The 21815-nt window shown below is 39.1% G+C and overlaps 1 protein-coding gene across 6 annotated transcripts in view; it reads right to left on the minus strand.

Annotated features, from left to right (window-relative positions):
• The window catches only part of LOC136873942 (transcription activator GAGA), a 200828-nt gene that overhangs the window by 123798 nt on the left and 55215 nt on the right, over positions 1-21815 (minus strand). For all 6 annotated transcript variants that reach the window (XM_067147315.2, XM_067147317.2, XM_067147314.2 and 3 more), the window contains one exon: positions 14565-14656. In XM_067147315.2, coding sequence (XP_067003416.2) covers positions 14565-14656 — 92 coding nt within the window. The remainder of the gene's footprint in view (positions 1-14564; positions 14657-21815) is intronic.

Genomic DNA, 21815 nt, shown 5'->3' on the forward strand with positions numbered 1-21815 from the left:
ACTTTTGAAAAATGATAAGACTACTCATTTTCTGTCATAGAAATACTGTTTCTATTTCAATTCCTTCTTGGCTGTAGTTACAGCATAAGCTAAGATGTGCGTTTTGTATGTGTGAAGGTTAAAATTGGTCACAAGTCACAAGTGCCCTACTTTAACCAGGGAGAGAGTACAGCCTACAAAGAAGGAAATAGCAAGAAGTGTCAGACCACCTACTGTAGTAAACAATTTCCTGAAGTTAAAGGAAAATTATGGAAGAAAAGGAAGTTGCCAGCAAGTTCACAGAAGCTGACACCTAAACGAAAAAGACCAAGTTGTTCAAAAGCTTAGTGCTGGTGGAACAATGCTGGGACAATACTCATAAGATCCCAATATCAGTATCCACAAGTCCACATCCAGAATGGTCAGTCAGAACAATATTTTGAAATATAAGTAAAGAAGAAGCAGCCACATATGATGGTAACGCATCTTTTACCAGTTGCGTAGGAGAATGGTATATTCCTCAGTATTCCTACAAGACAATGCATCAATCCATCGAGCCAAGTTCACCAAGAAGTGGTTTCAGCAGAAAGATGTTAATATAATGGAGTGGCCAGCCATTTCTCCAGACATTAACCCTATGGAACTCGCAAGGGTAATCTTTGCAAGAGCATATACTGGCTACATTATATAGGCACTTACTGTGAAAACACAGTAGCAGAATGATAATGTTAAAAAACTAAAGACATCTATAATTCTGCATGAAGGAGAATGGACATTTCTGTGTTACAGAACCTTATGGAGGTGTATCAGGTATCAGGTCACTGTGAAAAAAAGAAAGAAAAAAAGGCTCATTTATAAGGCATTAAAGTGAAATGCGCTTACAATCTTAAAATTATTTTTGTTTTCAGATATAAACCAAATCATTAATTCTTTATTAAATGTTATGTAAAGAATATAAATCTTTGTTGCAAGTACATTAACATAAATGATGTTTGAATTTTCTATCACTGAGAACATTTTCATTAAGAGATCTTATCACTTTGCAATGGACTTTACTTAGTGTATCTCATCACCATCTTCCTGCCTGGTTGAAAGTATCGTTTTATCACATTTACTTGTCACTAAATTTGTTTTAAAATTTCTAATACAGGTCATGAAATGTATTGATAGCCAGACCTTATAGCAAAGTTAAAATTATACCAGGTGAATCATATGCCCCTACCAATAAAGTTTTATGCAAACCGCAGTTCTATCTACATCCAGGAAACATCTGTCCTTTTGGTACGCACAGTAAACACACTGCAACGGATATCTTTGAATTTACAGCCTACACAAATACACTGATCAGCCAGAACATTATGAGCTCCTACCTAACAGCCAGTATGTCCACCTTTGGCACGGATAACAGCGGCAACAGGTCTTGGCATGGAAACAATGAGGCCTTGGTAGGTCGCTGCAGGGAGTTGGCACCACATCTGCACACACAAGTCACCTACGTAGGTGCTTTGAAAAGTTCTCGGAATATACTAGAATTAACTATCTTACCTCGGTGGAATTGCTTTTATTTTTCAACATAGTCTCCCTGTAGACTAATGCATTTGGCCCAGCGATGTTCCAATGCCTTGATCCCATCTCGGAAATGAGATTCCTCCAGACCTGCAAAATACCTCTCCAATTCAGCTGTCAGTTCTTCCCTTGTAGAAAATCTCCGTCCACCAAGGAAAATTTTCAGCTTGGGGAATAGATGAAAGTCTGATAGTGCCAAATCAGGTGAATAAGGTGGATGTGGCAAAAATTCGTACCCCATTTCATGAAGTTTTGCCATGGCAATAACACTTGTGTGCGGCGGAGCGTTGTCCTGATGAAAGATAACCTTTCTCCTTGCCAAACCAGGCCTTGTTTCGCGTATCTTTTCCTCTAGTTGGTCTAGGAGGTTTGCATAGTATTGCCCCATAATTGTTTGGCCAGTAGGAAGATAATCTATCAGCAGAATGCCTTTTGCATCCCAGAAAACTGAGGCCATGACCTTTCCGGCCAAACACACTGCCTTTGCTTTGTTTGGTGGTGGTGAATCAGCCTGTTTCCACTGCTTTGACTGCTGTTTTGTCTCTGGGGTATAGTAGTGGACCCAAGTTTCATCAGTAGTCACAAACCGGCACAAAAAATCTTGTTGGTTTCACTGAAAACGGGCCAGACTTTGTTCGGACATTTCCAATCTGGTGCGTTTATTGTCCAATGTCAAGAGCCGTGGCACCCATTTTGCAGATAATTTTTTCATACCCAATTCTTCGGTTAAAATATAATATACACATTCAGAAGACATCCCTACAGCTTCAGCAATCTCCCGCACTTTCAGTCGACGATCCTCCATGACCATTTTATGCACTTTTGCGATAAATTCTGGGGTTGTAACACTTTTTGGCCGTCCACTACGCGGATCATCATCCAAGCTCTCTCGACCAAATTAAAACTCGCTGGTCCACTTGGCAACAGTTGAAAATGAAGGAGCAGAGTCCCCCAGTGTGTTCTGAAAGTCGGCATGAATTTCCTTTGCTTTCATACCTTTCTTTACAAAGTATTTAATCACTGCTCGAATCTCAGTTTTTTCCACTGTCACAAATCACTACGTGGGAACAACAACAAAGAGTCGTCACTACCACACTCCTGTTGACGCGCAACGTGTTCACTCACAAAGTATGTGTGATTATTGCGCGGGAACCTCGTTGCTCTAGCACTGACATCTGGCGGTGATTCCGAGAACTTTTCAAACCGTCCTCGTAATTCTCATAAATTCCTGGGAGGGAGGCGAGTGGTGAGCTCTGACACCAAGATGTGTTCTATCGGGTTACCTGGCAAGTCATCAATTGCAACTCGCCACTGCGTTCCTCAAACCACTTCATCACTCTCCTGGCCTTGTGGCATAGCGCATTATCTTGTTGAACAATGCCACTGCCGTTGGGAAACATGATCGTCATGAAGGGGTGTACGTGGTCTGCAACCAGTGTACGATACTTCTTGGCCGTCTTGGTGCCTTGCATGAGCTCCACTGGACCAGTGGATGCTCACGTGAATGTTCCCCAGAGCATAATTGAGCCTCCACCAGCTTGTCTCCGTCCTGCAGTACAGGTGTCAAGGAGCTATTCCCCTGGAAGATGACTGTGCCACAGTGCAGTATAGCGCAGATGGTAAGAGCAAGCCAAATGCTATAACGTACCAGTCTTAAATGTGACAGGTGGTACTCTTTTATTTTACTGTCTCTTAATGTATGTAAAATATCCTTTTCTTAATGCAAATTTTCAGTGACAAAGTGTATGTGACCCTAAGAAGGGCCGATATGTCAACAGGGTTGGACGAAGACTGGGTAGGTAGCGGGGGGGGGGAACCAAACTGGACTAACAATGGCTAGTTACGTTAGTGAGTGCTCAAAGTGATGACCTGGTTGGTTTATGCACAGCTGGGCATGCCGCTGAATAGATATTCTAGTGCGCTGTAGCACTGATATGCAGGTTTTGGCAAAGAGTTGTTAAAGCCACTTGGGATTTTCTGGCTTCCGTGTGTAAACTGTTTTGAATGCTCACACAGGAAGGAGTCTAATGGTGTTAAATCTGGTGGCCTGGCAGGCCAAGAGACAGGTCCTCCTCTTACTACCCATTTTCCTTTGTGTGTCTCATTATTCAGATCGTTACGGACAACTAATGCCCAATGTGATGGAGCTCCATCCTGTTGAAACCACATCGTAAACAATTCTCCTATTAAATGACCCTCAAAGAAATACAGTCCATAAGGCAATCGCCCAAGATTCCACACCATACATTCACTCCCCATAGTACTTGATAGGCTGCCTGCTGCACACAGTGGGAATTATCAGTACTCCAACGGTGCATATTGTGGCGGTTGATGGTACCATTATTGTGAAATTGTGATTTGTCTGAGAATAAGATTTTCGACAGGAATGCTGTATCATTTTCCAGATTTCCTAATAGCCACCAATAGAAATTTATTTGAGCTTTGAACTCCTGCCTGTGGAGCTCCTGGTGTGGCTGCAGATGATAGGGGTGATATAGATACACATACAATATTCATAGTTAGGAAGCACAACTGATGTTCACCTGTTGTGCAATCGCGCTCATGTAGGTTATTGCAAGCTGTGTCTGGAACAGTCTCCTTATTCTCACCAGATGTTACGGTCTTCTCTCGGACAAGTGGTATCGTCTGAAGTACCCCTCTTTTTCGTAGTCTTTTAACACTGCAGAAAGATTTTGCAATTGGGTGTCACTTGTACCGATACCTTTCCTGATACAGATGTAGTGCCTGCGAAAAATTCTCACTTGCCTCCCCGTAGATAAGGAGCATGACTGAGATGACTTCATTCCAACCTTATAGCATTGCACTGTGCGCAGCGCAAAAAAACAATTATAGCAGTGTTTTACTGCTTGCGTGTGGCATATACTGGCCTGTGTTTAAACAATGAAGCTTCATAGTGATAAAAATTTAGTACGACGGATTCAAACTATCAATGCAAAATTCCATTAATTGGTAGGCTAGCATTTGACCACATGCGCTACGCCACAGCTGTGAGTGAGACCTGTATTAAAAATGCCTTAGAGTATGTTATCCCTCTAGTTTGCTGTTTTGTATGCTCTCCACATCACTGGACAGTAGTTTTAAGCGTTAATTTCGCATTTTGCTATACCCGGTCGCTTGACACAACATCTTAACGTAGTAACATGATAGACAATAAATGATTGAAAAAGGTCATATTTTCCTAATGGTCTATAGTCTCATGACAGGGACAACAACAGTGTTCAGAATTGTTTGCAGGATGTGCTTACAGTGCATTAGTATGCTAGTAGAGCAATACAGACTTCATGACAATCTCACATGTTTGCAGAGCTGCAGAACAAAATATTGGTAAGGGCAGCTGATTCGTCTGGTATATATTATAGAGTGTGAGTGAGCAGATTACGGTCATCACTAAAAAAAAAAAGATAATATAATTCATAACAGCGCAGTCTTGCCTAAGCCACGGACGAGTGAGGTCGCAATGAGTGGAGGGTCCCGGGAGTGGGAGGTGTGGGTGAAAGTGCCGAGTGCAGGAAGGTTGTGGAGAAGTGTGCCGACAATGATTGGTGTAGAGCAGTACAGGGCGACGGTAGGAAGATGGCAGGGAAGAGTGAAGAAAGAAGAAATGAAATTAGGAGGGTGTAAAATGGATTTGGAGAGAAAAGGTGAACTATTGCTATCAGCGGCGGTGATTATAATTTTGCTATGCATGGGGGGGGGGGGGGTCGAGCTGAATCCAGGCCCGACCTCTGGTAGAAATGAGGAAAGGGAAAATATGGACGCATTCAAAAGAGCCGTAAAAGAGGTGGTGGAAGAAGTTGGCCCTTTTGAGCAAATTAAAAATATGATTAAAGAACAAACCAGGGAGTTTGGAAAAATGGAGGTATGGTTAAGAGAAAAAACGGAAGATATAACAGCACAAGTGAGACATAACACCGAAGAAGTTGTAACATTAAGGGAAAAAATAGGACGATTAGAAGAGGAGAACTTGAAGCTGAAAATAGAAGTGGAAGCCAATACTTTATATCGAAGAAAGAAGTGCTTATTTATATATGGTGTGCCTGAGGAGTTGAGAGAAGACAAAGTACTTACAACTTATAAAGTAGTGGATTTAATACAGGGGAAATTGAAACTTAACTTTAGTGAAGTAGATATAGACGATGTGCAGAGGGTGGGAAAAATTAGGGGCAACAGGCCTACCAAACTAGAACTGTTTTCTACGTTGATGGCTGATGCTGTGATAAGAAATGCGAGTAATGTGCAGAGAGAGAAAATATGGATCAAGAGAGACGTGGGATGGGAGGCGGTTAGGAACGAGAAAGTACTCAGAAAACACAAGTTTCGTGCAATAAATCAAGGGTTGAGAGCGACTATTAAAGGGCAAGAACTAGTGGTAGCAGGCAGAAATTGGAAGAGAATCTGGTCTGTAAATAGATTGATTGACTTAGACAGGAGAATAAAAGAAGACGAAGAAAAAGTGAGTAGTGCAACGAAAGGTGGGGAAGTGAGGTGAGATATTAGTAACAGTGTGCAGTGTGAAGAGGGTCAGGGAGAGGTGCCAAGTGAAAATGTGATCATAAGCAGTGAAGAAGCCCAGGGAGAGGTGCCAAGTGAAAAGGTAACCATAAGCAGTGAAGAAGAAAGGCAGGGGAGTGAAAGCAGCAAAGTAAGAGAAGCGCAGGGTAAAAAGGTGATGTCAGAGGCAACCAGGGGGTGTCTCAATCTGAGTTGGGATAGAGGCATGGGCAGAAGGCTGGGAAGCGAACAGAGTTGGAGCAGAGGGAGAAATAGAGACTTAACGGTCATGTAGGGAGCTACGAAAAGTAATGAGGGTATTGTAACAAGAAGCAAAAACAATAATAAAGTGAGTAAGTAAGTAATTAAGAGATGGAGGTGATGTTTGTGGAGTTGGAAGTTATGATGGTATTTATTTGTGGAGGCTGAAATGTGGTGATGGAAAAGTGGTATGTAAGCTATGATGTATTATATGAGGTGGAGTTGGTGTTATATTGCTGAAATGTGGTGTTGGAAGTTAATGAGGGCTTGGTATTTATGATTATGTGTTATGATTAAGTTAGGAGGTGTTATATTGTTGAAATGTGGTGTTGGAGAAGTGGTGATATAAGATGGTGGATGGCAGAAGGTGAGTGTTATTGTCGAAAAAGTAGAGGTGGTATAAATGTGGTCTTGGAAAGGGTGGAGATAGATAAGTTATTGAGGGCTATTGCTGAAATGTGGTATTGGAAAAGTGGTGGTATAAGATGGTTGAAATGTGGTGATGGAGAAGTGATATGTAGAGTTATTGAGGGCTTGGTATTTATGATTATGTGTTATGATTAAGTTATGATGTATCATATTGCTGAAATGAGGTGTTGGAGAAGTGGTGGTATAAAATGGTTGAAGTTATTGAGGACTGTGTTATATTGCTGAAATGTGGTGTTGGAAGTTATTGAGGGCTTGATATTTATGATTATGTGTTATGATTAAGTTAGGAGGTGTTATATTGTTGAAATGTGGGGTTGGAGAAGTGGTGATATAAGATGGTGCATGGTAGAAAGTGAGTGTTATTGTCGGAGAAGTAGAGGTGGTATATGTTGAAATGTGGAGTTGGAGAAGTATGGAGAAGTGGTGGTGTACTCATGAGTAAGTTGTAAGTGAAGGCGGTTTGGTATTTAATCTGATTATTTATTGCTGAATTTTTTTGGATGGAGAGGTGGTATATGAGGTGGAGCTGGTGCTATATCGCTGAAATGTGGTCTTGGAAAGGGCGGAGATGGATAAGTTATTGAGGGCTATTGCTGAAATGTGGTATTGGAGAAGTGGTGGTATAAGATGGTTGAAATGTGGTGATGGAGAAATGGTATGTAGAGTTATTGAGGGCTTGGTATTTATGATTATGTGTTATGATTAAAGTTATGATGTGTCATATTGCTGAAATGAGGTGTTGGAGAAGTAGTGGTATAAAATGGTTGAAGTTATTGAGGACTATTGTTGAAATGTGGTGAGAAGTGGTGTTATTTTGCAAATTTTAGAGTTTGTAAATTTTGATTTGGGGGTGTATCTGAAATGGAAACTGTGTCGAGTACTTAGTTAAGTATGTGGAGTTGGGTAATGATTTGGGATTGCATGAAGGCAAGGTTTTTCTGTTTGTGTTAGAGTTGGTTGGAATGCAAGTGCTGAAATGCTGAGTGTTGTTGTTTGGAGTATTGATTAGGTGTAGGTCAGGAACAATAATGTGATGCAAGTGCAGTCAATCAATCAATCAATACTGACCTGCATTTAGGGCAGTCGCCCAAGTGGCAGATTCCCTATCTGTTGCTTTCCTAGCCTTTTCCGAAATGATTTCAAAGAAATTGGAAATTTATTGAACATCTCCCTTGGTAAGTTATTCCAATTCCTAACTCCCCTTCCTATAAATGAACATTTTCCCCAGTTTGTCCTCTTGAATTCCAACTTTATCTTCATATTGTGATCTTTCCTACTTTTATAAACGCCATTCAAACCTATTCGTCTATTAATGTCATTCCACGCCATCTCTCCGCTGACAGCTCGGAACATACCACTTATTACAAGTGATGAAAATCATTTTTCGTCCGTATTGAAAGTTTCATAAACTGTATATAGGATAATATCTTTTGTTTATTTCCACCTATTCAATACATGTTTATCGTGTTAAATTTTATAGTCAATTATTTCAAATTTATGTTTTGTTTTTATTATTGATATTATACTGTACTTTTAGAAGCATGAATATATTTTCTTTTTATTTATTTTTTGAAAGTAGATTAATCCGATTATCTTATATTAATATGTTTAGTTTTTTTAAATATTTTTTCTCTACAGGGTTAACTGTATGTTATTCTTTGCGATTAGAAATATACATGTAATGTATTGAATAGGTGGAAATAAACAAAAGATATTATCCTATATACAGTTTACATACCACTTAGTCGAGCAGCTCTTCTTCTTTCTCTCAATTCTTCCCAACCCAAACATTGCAACATTTTTGTAACGCTACTCTTTTGTCGGAAATCACCCAGAACAAATTGAGCTGCTTTTCTTTGGATTTATTCCAGTTCTTGAATCAGGTAATCCTGGTGAGGGTCCCATACACTGGAACCATACTCTAGTTGGGATCTTACCAGAGACTTATATGCCCTCTCCTTTACATCCTTACTACAACCCCTAAACACCCTCATAACCATGTGCAGAGATCGGTACCCTTTATTTACAATCCCATTTATGTGATTACCCCAGTGAAGATCTTTCCTTATATTAACACCTAGATACTTACAATGATCCCCAAAAGGAACTTTCACCTCATCAACGCAGTAATTAAAACTGAGAGGACTTTTCCTATTTGTGAAACTCACAACCTGACTTTTAGCCCCGTTTATCAACATACCATTGCCTGCTGTCCATCTCACAACATTTTCGAGGTCATGTTGCAGTTGCTCACATCTTGTAACTTATTTATCACTCTATAGAGAATAACATCATCCGCAAAAAGCCTTACCTCCGATTTCACTCCTTTACTCATATCATTTATATATATAAGAAAACAAAGGTCCAATAACACTGCCCTGAGGAACTCCCCTCTCAACTATTACAGGGTCAGACAAAGCTTGACCTACTCTAACTCTCTGAGATCTATTTTCTAGAAATATAGCAACCCATTCAGTCACTCTTTTGTCTAGTCCAATTGCACTCATTTTTGCCAGTAGTCTCCCATGATCCACCCTATCAAATGCTTTAGACATGTCAATCGTGATACAGTCCACTTGACCTCCAGAATCCAAGATATCTGCTATATCTTGCTGGAATCCTACAAGTTGAGCTTCAGTGGAATAACCTTTCCTAAAACCGAATTGCCTTCTATCGAACCAGTTATTAATTTCACAAACATGTCTAATATAATCTGAAAGAATGCCTTCCCAAAGCTTACATACAATGCATGTCAAACTTACTGGCCTGTAATTTTCAGCTTTAGGTCTATCACCCTTTCCTTTATATACAGGGGCTACTATAGCAACTCTCCATTCATCTGGTATAGTTCCTTCGACCAAACAACAATCAAATAAGTACTTCAGATATGGTACTATATTCCAACTCATTGTCTTTAGTATATCCCCAGAAATCTGATCAATTCCAGCCGCTTTTCTATTTTTCAACTTTTGTATCTTATTGTAAATGTCATTGTTATCATATGTAAATTTTATTACTTCTTTGGCCTTAGTCTCTTCCTCTATCTCGACATTATCCTTGTAACCAACAATCTTTACATACTGCTGACTGAATACTTCTGCCTTTTGAAGATCCTCACATACACACTCCCCTTGTTCATTAATTATTCCTGGAATGTCCTTCTTGGAACCTGTTTCTGCCTTAAAATACCTATACATACCCTTCCATTTTTCACTAAAATTTGTATGACTGCCAATTATGTTTGCCATCATCTTATCCTTAGCTGCCTTCTTTGCTAGATTCAATTTTCTAGTAAGTTCCTTCAATTTCTCCTTACTTCCACAGCCATTTCTAACTATTTCTTTCCAGTCTGCACCTCCTTCTTAGTCTCTTTATTTCTCTATTATAATAAGGTGGGTCTTTACCATTCCTTACCACCCTTACAGGTACAAACCTGTTTTCGCATTCCTCAACAATTTCTTTAAACCCATCCCAGTCTGTTTACATTTTTATTTACCGTTTTCCACCGATCATAGTTACTTTTTAGAAACTGCCTCATACCTGCTTTATCAGCCATATGGTACTGCCTAACAGTCCTACTTTTAAGACCTTCCTTTCTATCGCATTTATTTTTAACTACCACAAAAACAGCTTCATGATCACTAATACCATGTATTACTTCAGTTTCCCTATAGAGCTCTTCTGGTTTTATCAGCACCACATCCAAGATATTTTTCCCTCTGGTTGGTTCCATCACTTTCTGAATCAGCTGTCCTTCCCATATTAACTTATTTGCCATTTGTTGGTCATGCTTCCTGTCGTTCACATTTCCTTCCCAATTGACATCTGGCAAATTCAGATCTCCCGCTACAATCACATTTCTTTCCATGTCGTTTCCCACATAGCTGACTATCCTATCAAATAATTCTGAATCCGCATCAGTGCTACCCTTTCCCGATCTGTACACTCCAAATATATCAAGTTGCCTATTATCTTTAGAAATGAGCCTTACACCTAGAATTTCATGTGTCTCATCTTTAACTTTTTCGTAGCTTACAAATTCTTCTTTCACCAGAATGAAAACTCCCTCTCCCACCTTTCCTATCCTATCTCTACGATACACACTCCAGTGCCGTGAGAAAATTTCTGCATCCATTATATCATTTCTCAGCCATGATTCAACTCCTATTACAATATCTGGTAAATATATATCTATTAAATTAATTCTATTCCTTTCTTTACAATACTTCTACAGTTCAACACTAACAATTTTATGTCATCCCTACTTATTTCCAGTTCCCTGTTCCCTTATCACCGCTCCCTAGGCCATCCCCTTTCCCTGAATGTACCTCCCTATTACCCTTCCAAACAAATTTCCTAACTTATATGCACCACTGCGGTTTAAATGAAGGCCACCCGAGCGCAGATCCCTATCTCCTACCCACCCATTAGGATCTAGAAATTTCACTCCCAGTTTCCCACATACCCACTCCATAGTCTCATTTAAATCCCCAATCACCCTCCAGTCAGTATCCCTTCTACACAGTATTCCAATAATAACAATCTCCGCTTTCTTAAACTTCACCCGTGCTGCATTTACCAGATCCCACACATCTCCAACTATGTTGGTACTTATATCAGCTTGCCTAACGTTGTTGGTACCAACGTGAAACACTACCACCTTCTCCTTTCCCTCCTCCCTCTCTTCTACTTTCCTCAACATCTGCCTCAACCTAATTCCTGGATAACATTCTACCCTGGTTCCCTTTCCTCCACACACTTTCCCCACGTGTCTAACGATGGAATCCCCCATGACCAGAGCCTCAACCCTACCCACCTCATTTGATCCCCTCCCCTCCTGGTCAGCCCTATCTTTGCTGATAGCTGCAGAAGCTACTTCCTCCTCCCTTTTCTCCTTCCCATGACCCTGTTCCACCTGTCTTTTCCTATCCTCTACTTTACATTTCCCTTTCCTACCTTTTCCCTTCCTCCTACTTCCATGCATCTCAGCAACAGTTCCCTGTCCCTCATCTTCCCTCTGTTGTTCTACCTGGAGTGACTCGTACCGATTTCGCACAGACACCTGTCCTGAATTCTGATCCTGAATAGAGCCCTTGGCCTGCAATCTCCTTCCCCTTAGAACATTAGACCACCTATCTTCTACAACTCCTCCCTTTCCTTCCCCTCCCTCTTGTACACCTACTGTAACCTGTACATTGTTTGAGGGAGTCCTATCTTCCTTCCTGTCTTCTGTGAGAATCCTAATTATCTCCCTCAATCTTTCCAACTCCTCCCTCATACCCCTCAATGCCTCACCACACCCACAATAAGTACACTCGCGCTCCTTAGCCATTCTTTATGGGGGAAAAATTTTAAATTAAAAAATAAAGTAACTTATTTGCAAAAAAAATGAATGAACAGAGGGATATATTGTCTGGGATAGTACACAACAATAAGGTAATTAATATACGACTACACTACAATACTACTTAGTCGTGCTCTATTTTTTTTTATCCTACAACCCCTAACAGGATAAAAACTGCTGTTAATTACTGAATATCGAAAGTAATACACAAGAACTACACAATTCCAAACTGCAATTAAGCCTATCCTAATTTCAACAATATTTTAGTAAGAGTTTCTACGGATACCTCTACTACACCAGTACTACACAAATATTTTACAATAATAAAATAAGCACACTAAATTCTAATAGGATATTACTCGTATACTACTGTACAGTACACTACAGTAATTTTTAAACTACTTTCAGGCGTATCCTAATTACGATACCGGTACCGTACCGTATGTCACTACTAAGCACAACAGAAATGAAATTTGCAAGAACTACTGTACTCAAAGATTACCAACGAAGCTAAATGCTTAGACAAATTATTATTAGTATTAGGGTCTAATAGATACACACGAAAGATAACACACGAATATAGCAGGCAAGATACGGCACTATCTAAATGTACTGTATCTATACTACAATGTATCTACACTACACTACACTGCGTTTGGTTAAATGCTTAAGTATCAAAAGGATTGCCGTACACGAAGAAAAACACGAATATAACTGGCAAGATACTATCTAATATATTATACCTTATCTTCACTACAATTCTACTGAAATGTGGTTATGTGATTATTACAGCTGGTGGATTACTATTATTTTCCCTACTCCACGGGACGGAGAAAAAAAAAGTGTCCTTAATTAGGCCTACTGAAAAATACGAGGTTGTCTACAATAATTTCTCAAATATTTCTGTCAAAACTACTACTACTACTACTACTCCCGGGACTTGAACTGCAATTACTGGGATATATGAACTTTATTATTATTAGCTAACCGCTCATAAATACTGAAAGATCGAGGGAGCGAAATATAAATTACGGATACTAACTACCTACTCAGAAGTACAAATGAATGGAATACAAGGTCAGCTGATTTTTATTTATATTTACTTGACTACACTACACCCTTTGTTCACGACTGTAGCCAACAATGCAATATTTGAATATGAGGAGCGACAATAATCAATAACAGTACGACTGTTAACTATTACCGTGTAATCTCTTTAACTTTTTTTTAAATGGAAGTTTACAGGCGTATCGTGTTTTTTAATGTAGTAAATTATTACCTTCGCGATAGTTTGAACGTATATCTATACGGAATACCGGAGAAGTTGCTGCAGAAGTTACGGTACTACTCCTTATGATAATCTGCCTTTGTAAGTACAACCAACGAACCTACAGATATTCACAAATATTTTTAAAGTTAATATTGTTACCTAAAGTATTACCTAAACCTAAATTCGAAACAAGGTGAACCTAGCTAGCCTACTTAACCTAGAAAACGTAATTTACTGAAGACCAACTGAATTACTTGTTACAAAATTTAAATAAGGACACTTGATGAGCATCTTTGAACATTGAGTAGGTGACGGCTACAGCTAATGACTGCTAGGAATAATGCTATCATATATATATATTATTATTATTATCTTTATCATTATTTCTCTCTTGATTCTGGGGTTTTAATTCAACGGAATGAGGGGCATGGCACGAGGTTCTGAGGATGACTGCTGTGGTGACTCTATTTTGGGGGTTGTACGTTTCCGGAGTATCCAACGAACCTCATGGCATGCCCGGGGGATACGGTAATTTCTTTCCTTACCCTTTTTTGTGATAGGAGTTGTCCATTATTATTATTATTATTATTATTATTATTATTATTATTATTATTATTATTATTGAGATTTGATTATTTTATTTATTGTTGTGAACGTGGTGGCTTACAATTAGGAGTGGAATGGTGAGAGGGAAAGCATTGTAATCTGGTTGGATCTTGGGGCCTTCAGGAGGTCTCCACGGGAAGGGCAAGTCGAGTCATCATTGGGTTGGCGGCCTTCTTCTCACCAGGGGCGATGACTCGGCCGGACGGTAGGTTATTATGTGGTGTTTGTTCTGTTTGTGTTTGTTTATATGGTGGAGTGTGGTGGTTTAGGTTGGATTATTTTATTGTGAACATGTATTTGGGGCTGAACGCCTGTTATGTTCATGAATAAATGAAATATTCTGATATTCTGTTAAGGTAAATTCATAACAGAAAAACAGTAACAGAAAAAATTTATTTACTAGTGTAGTGATTTTATAGATATAAATGTATAAATTAACCACCTGACAGTGTTGGAAGTCAGATGTCAGAAACATATGAATGAATATACGTAAGGAAAAATATGATCCAACAAAAAATTACAGTAGGACATTCATAAGATCGATATAAATGCATCAAATTAATAACACATTTCAAAAAACATTAAACTAAAAATTACCTGTAATCTTTCTTAGAAGTTTCCTTCCTTCGCTTCCTCTTTTTATCCTCTTCATCTCCTTTATCAGACAGGAATAACACCTCTTTTGTATCCTATAAATTAGATTGATTTCTGTGAAGGCAGATTACAGAGTTATAAACAAAAATTACAATACAGATTTCACTATTATAAGGACTTAAATCGTATAAGAACCTCAGCTAATGCACCTGACCAGATGACTGATCATTTATTATTTTATTAGCTTTTATAACCAATTACTTTAGTTGTTTTTCTTTTTTTGCAAGTGGTTTAACATCGCATTAACATACTGAAGGTTTCTGGCAACGCAACCTGTCTGTCTGTCTTGCCTGTTCTTTATTTAACTAAGCAAGTTCTACCTATACAAGAAGTTAGGTCTTATCTTCATTCTTACAATACTTATAAGACTGTACCACATCTACATATCTAAGAAAGTGAAGTCTTGAATGTGTACAAAGACGATAACACAATAACTTCAGGTTTTTCCATTATGAACACTTCAACGTGAGATTACTACTATATCTTGCATTATGAATGCCTATAAATTCAGTTGTTTTTATTTGAAATGATTATAAGTTGCTGATTTGATGGTCACTGCTAATTTGTATGGTTTTAATTCTTTGTCATCATAACCTTGTTATTAAAAACCAAATCTGTTTATGCATAAAATACAGTAAATAAGATAAATAACAGAACATACAGCACCTAGTGCTTAATGAAGAGAAAGTGAACAAAATCGCAGAAAAATTAGAACATATGCCTACAAAATCCCTAACACAACTTGGACAAGAAGCTGGGGCTTCGAAGAGCTCAGCATGGCAGGCTACAAAAATGTTAAAATTGAAACCATACAAGGTAACTGTAGTACACGAAATGCATCCACGTGGTCATAAGCGGGTAGGTTTTTGTAACTGGATGTTGCGAAACGTTCATGATAACATAATTGATCCACGCTTAATATTTTTCTCTAACGAATCATAGTTCCATTTACACGGGTAAGTATCGATGCAGAATAACAGATATTGGAGTACAGAAAACCCCCATCGCATATGATAAATTCCTCTACATGACGAACAGATCGGAGTATGGAGTGCAGTGAATGGATACAGAATTATGGGATCTATCTTATTTCAGGGCACAATTAATGCACAAAGATACAGGGATAATATACTTGAACCATTTTTTGACAAACTGACTGTCGAAATGGGTGTTTTCAGCAAGTCTCTGCCACCATGCATACAGCTAATGACATATTAAACTCCATTGAGGAAATTGGGCTTATGGCCGTCACGATCCCCAGATTTAACTGTTTGTGACTTTTATTTATGAGGGAGCTTAAAAAATAAAGCGTAGCCACAAACCCTCCCGCCTTGGAAGAACTGAAAGAACATATCTGGAGAGAAATAGACTCAATTACGGAAGAGGAACTTATGTGTGTGAATTGGAGTTTCCTAAGACGATGCCAAAATGTGTGGATGCAGGAGGAGAACATTTCCAACATCTCCTGATATAAGGTACAAGCTTATTTTCTTCATTCTTAATTACTAATTTTCTTAGTTGTTATTTTCTTAATTTTAATTGTTATCTTATGTCATCTACGGAAAAAGTGAGCGAAGTGCTGTCCTTGCTGCTATGCCGCGGAGCGGGGAGTGATGAGTCAAGGGAGGCAGATAAGCCGGGCGCGCCTGCCAACCAACTAATGAGAGAAACTCACTGTAGTGGTCGTATTATGCATGCTGCTGCCGCTGCCATTCTATCCTACTATTTATGTTTATTAACGAACGAAGGAATGCAAGTCCAATGCCTGCTGCTAAGATAAACAGAGGCAGCACTGCAGCCAATCTCTTATATCACTGGGCGCTGTGCACGTTTCTTTAAATTTTGTATCACTAATGATGAGCAATTCTAAAATGTTGTTGGCAAAGCCACAGTGATCCTTGCTGTCTGAGAGTTTCATATTTTTAACAGCTTTCTCTACTTCATTACAGTTAACTACTCCATTTAAAATTTAAGTTACACGTGCTCAAATTCAAATTTACGCTTGCCAGCTTTTCAACAGCCACACTACTTGGTTGCTGAAATTTAGAACAGATGTATGTCTGAATGGATGAGGTAATTATTAAACAAATTTGGGTCATTTACAACAACAGATTTTGTGTTAGAATATGTTTGGACGCCCTTAACTGTCCAAGTTGCTTTATATGAATTCTTAGAATTTTGTATAAAATTAATATTTACAGAAATTTGAACTTCTCTAAGGCTTAAAACATAGTGGAGCGGCAAACGAAGCAGCGAGCAGAATGAGGAGCAAAGTAACAAAATCAAACTCATGCTTGCAAGTGGAATTTTACAAAGTGCAGCGGAGAGCAGAGTCACTTTTATCATGAGGAGAGAGTAAAGCGGAGCGTTCAAAATAATTTGATTTTGCTGTTCTTATATCTTGGATGTAATATGGATATCGATCAACTAATTAACGCTGTTTTCATTCGTAATGCTCGGTGGGATCAGAAGGACACACATCACGATCGCTTTTTGATAAGCTAAGGGATGAATCTGCTGCAGAAATGAAAATAAATATGTAGACATACAAAAGTATTGTGGTATTTCTTCAATGATTCTGCATGTGCCATCAACTTATGGTATCTTACTACAATAACAAAGGGCAAACCTGCCTAATTCCAATAAATACGCTGTAATTACTTGTTCTTCTACGAGAGTCAAAACTCTGCCATGTTTCAAATCGTGTGACAATAACTGATAGTAGTATATTTATAAAAGGGGAGTGGAAGATAGGAAACTTAAAAGGGTCCACCTTTTCAATACAAAAATGTTATAGTTTATTTACAACATATATTTACACTTGGAACTAGTTTCGACGCTGTTTGGCGTCATCTTCAAACTGCGTCGAAACTAGTTCCAAGTGTAAATAAATTATAACATTTTTGTATTGAAAAGGTGGACCCTTTTAAGTTTCCTATCTTCCATTCTCAGTTCAATACGGACAAAAATGAAATTCTTAGATTTAAATATAAAAGGGAGATTTATACAAGTCACCACATGCATCTCATGTAATTCCATGACATATTTTACGTAGAATAAATCTCTTACACGCACTTGCTGGATGAGCAATTTTAAAATGCGGTTATTTACTGTATGTGTGTATTTTCATTGTTTATTATTAAAAAAGGCTGAAACTAAAATAGTTTTAAACATAATAGAGCAATACATATAATGTTGTTATTACTACAGCTAAGAAAATTTGTGTCCTCGGTCCCGAGGTGGTGCAGCTCTTTTTAGATACATTGTTAATGGAGGTGAGCTGCATGTACCATTTTAACCACATACCAGCCCTCTTCCAATCTTAAATTTCAGGCTTTTCAGACATCGAACCCGGGCCCCCGACGATGGCAGCTAATAGTGCTAACCATTATACTGTGGATGTTGTGGACATTACTCTATTAAAGACTTAATAATATTCGAATAATATTTAATGTTTGCTTTTTTTTTTTTTTTTGTATTAGACGTCAAGTGTGTGGAGACACATTTAGGCTTCGTGGATATCTTTCTCACCCAGCTGTTTGGTCACCGACATAGAGCATAAGGACATATGGGAATTTATTTCATAGCTGGAGGAGATCCTACATCAAAATGGTATACAAGGGCAAAGGGGACATGGGAGATCCAGACTCGTACAGAGGTATCGCACTCGAATGCACTCTTTTTAAGGTAATGACCAAAATTCTCACTGACAGGCTAACAACACTTGTGGATCAATATATACCAGAGCAACAGTTTGGTTTCAGAAGAGGTAGATCTACCCTGCAAGCGGTGGAGTGTTTAAAACAAGATATCGAGGAAGCACTAAGAGTACCAGGTGGAAAGCTCCACGCAATCTTTGTTGACTTCTCTAAAGCTTTCGATATGCTCAATAGGAACATACTCCTGACAAAGTTGGAACAATTAATTGGTAAGAGTCACTACCTGACGGTCATAGTCAAAGACATTCTCTCCAACAATACAGTATTTATACAGGATAACATATCAATATCAGATGCAATAGCACAGACCAATGGTGTACTACAAGGAGATCCTCGAAGTCCTCTTCTGTTCTCAATAATCACTTCGGATGTGACGCGATGCATCAAGGATGGTGTAAAGTTGTATGTATATGCAGATGATATGGTTCTCGCTGCAGAACGGCTGGAGGACCTGCAAGAGTCCTTTGATCTTCTGGCAGCATGGGCACATGAAATTGATCTCAGCATAAATGACCAAAAGACTGTCCACATGATTTTCAGAAAAGGTGGAAGAGCAGCAGTGACTAACAGAGTCCATTACAATGGTAAAGAACTAACAAGGGTTAGTCACTTCAAATACCTGGGAGTCATATTCCAAACCAGAGATGATGTTTTCACAAAACACATAGAGAATAGGACTATCTTGGCATTTAAAGCAGTGAATGAAATCAAAGATTTATGTAAGATGTCAGTTAAAGCAGCGATACAACTCTTCAATATTAAAGTTGTGCCTATAATCACCTATGGTCTACAACTCGTCTGGGAATACCTAAATATTAATAGTCTACGACGAATAGAGAAAGTCAAAGCCGCATACTTAAAGAGAGCTCTGGGGCTTTCGAAGTATACACTATCTCGACTTGTGTATGTTCTGACAAGGGAATCTTTCCTGATCGAAGAGCTACGCTTCAAGATGTCACTACCATCCACGACAAATTACGATAGACTACTTACGGAACTGAAGCAGAAAAGAGAAGACATTTGGTTAGATTTCTATGCAACAGATGCTATGACAACGCGGGGATGGATGGAAGCGAACTACGAATTAAGACATATTGTAATTAGATTGGCTGTTCATGGCTTTCACTTTAAGCTTTGCAAAACCAAAACATTTCATGAACCTGAATTCGGATGCATGTGTAAATTGTGCGAACGTGAATGTGATAGATACCACGTCTTAACATGTCCTAATAGAGGAAAATCATTGACTAAATTCTGTTCAGAAGAATGAGACCTATGTGGAAATGTTAGAATTAATGTACTTACTTACATGGCCATTTGGCTGCAATAAAACTATTATTATTATTATAATCTGACTTGCTGTAAAACAGCCCAAAACTGTGAAATCAAATAAGTATTCCCTTCAATAGATTCCAAGAATAGCTGGGTCAGCTAATCAAATATTTCTCACCAGGCTATTTTGTTACTGACAGATATACATAGGAATGTTGGAGATTAAAGTTTGTCCACTTCTTAAGTACCTAGTCTTTGTTTTATCTGCGTTTTGCAGCAAGGTGGCGGTGGTGGTGGTTGTTTTAAGAGCAAGTACAACTAGGTAATTGTCCTCTCTGAACAAATTAAGTGAGAAAAAAAAATATTCAACAAAGGAATTTGGAAATGGATTACAAAATATTTTATTAAGCCAAAAAAAGTCCAAAACGAATCCAAAGGGAACTAAGTTCCTTGAGTAACAGAACACTTGAAATTTACATAACTTTGATTAATCCACTCCTACACATAAAGCGAATAACTAGATCAGCAATAGTCACGTCATCAACTAGTACGAGCTCAAGTGTCTCCTGCAGGCCGAGGCTCCATCTTAGGCCAGAGAGATCAGTGCACTCTGTGAGGATGTGAGCCACAGTGAAGTCGGCACCACAAGAACACACTGGGGGAGGGGTCTTCCCTCTTTAGGAAGTAAGAGTGTGTAGATCTTCCATGACCTATCCTCAGCCTACACAAAACTGAGGCCTCTCTCCATGAAGGCTGGAAAGAGGACCGCCACATGGTAGTTGTCTTCTTACTTGCTCTCAGCTTGTTGGGGGATCAGATAGCTAGCCGTTTTGATTCTGCGGATGCCAAGATGGTTTGACGTAACTGAGAACAAATATCTTTAGCATGAACATTCATAGGCTTTGGAGGTAAAAGTACTGCTTCCTTTGCAACTTCATCTGCAAGTTCATTTGCTGCAATCCCAACGTGGCTTAGAAGCCACGCAAAAGTAATTCTGGTGCCAGCATCACTCAACCTGGCTAGGTCACAATCCGCTGCACCCGTAGGTGTTGCGGGAAACAGGTGTTAATGAACTGCAGGGAATGTAATGAGTCGGTACACACGATAAAGTAGTTTCTTTCATCACCCAATGCAAACTGCAGATCTTCTAAGATGGCGAAAAGCTATGCAGTATACATGCTACAGACATTCGGAAGCGACATCTTCATGCTTTATCGGTAGCAAAAGAGCAACCCACATTTTCTCCAATTTTGTCTCATGGTCAGATATTGGTGAACGAAGTCCTGGAAATAGAATTAAGAAAATGGAAATTGCAACACCAAGAAGGCACTGGTCGTTTGTGTCGATTTTCAAGATATGGAACAATGCAATGTAGGTATGTAAATGATCAAAGTTTCAGACCCATTGGATTGTTGCTACAGGACTCCCCACGTGATTGGTCGCGGAGGAATCAACTCCAGTATAAGGATTCTGGTGTAGTGTAGTTGACTTGCAGTCTGTGCAGTGAAGTGTTCCCCGTCAAACATGCCTCGACGACAGAGAAGAGCACGCTATCAACAACTGTCACCGTTTGAGAGGGCTCGGATAATTGGGCTGTGTGAGGCTGGATAATCGCTAAGGACTGTCGCTGCATGTGTTGGCCGATAGGCATCTACGGTGATATAGATGTTGATTCCCACACGGAATCTGAAATATTTGTCCTGAATGAGTAAATTTATAATACCAATATAAATGGTCCGTTATTGGACATTATAAATTTTCCAGCTAACTCATTCCTGGTTGCCAGCGTTTCGCCCTCGTGTGCTAGGTTGGGCTCATTCAGGACAAATATTTCAGATTCCCTATGGGAATCAACATCTATATCATCTGATAGCCAAGCAGCATCAATTTTTGGTAAAGAGACAAAGTCTCTCAGAGTGCATTAGCACTGCCGGTGGCTCCAAGTAGTCTTGGAAGGTGTGCTAGGTACCAACTGATAAGCCCAACCTAGCACACGAGGGCGAAACGCTGGCAACCAGGAATGAGTTAGCTGGAAAATTTATAATGTCCAATAACAGACCATTTATATTGGTATTATAGGCATCTACGGTACAATGTGTATGGCAGCAGTGGTCAAATGAAGGTACCCATACTTGTAGACCTGGCACAGGCCCAGCGGGACAGAAAACTGTGAGAGAGGATCACCGCATCATTCGGATGGCCC

The sequence above is a fragment of the Anabrus simplex genome, chromosome 5 (genome assembly GCF_040414725.1).
Source record: "Anabrus simplex isolate iqAnaSimp1 chromosome 5, ASM4041472v1, whole genome shotgun sequence".
Taxonomy (NCBI): domain Eukaryota; kingdom Metazoa; phylum Arthropoda; class Insecta; order Orthoptera; family Tettigoniidae; genus Anabrus; species Anabrus simplex.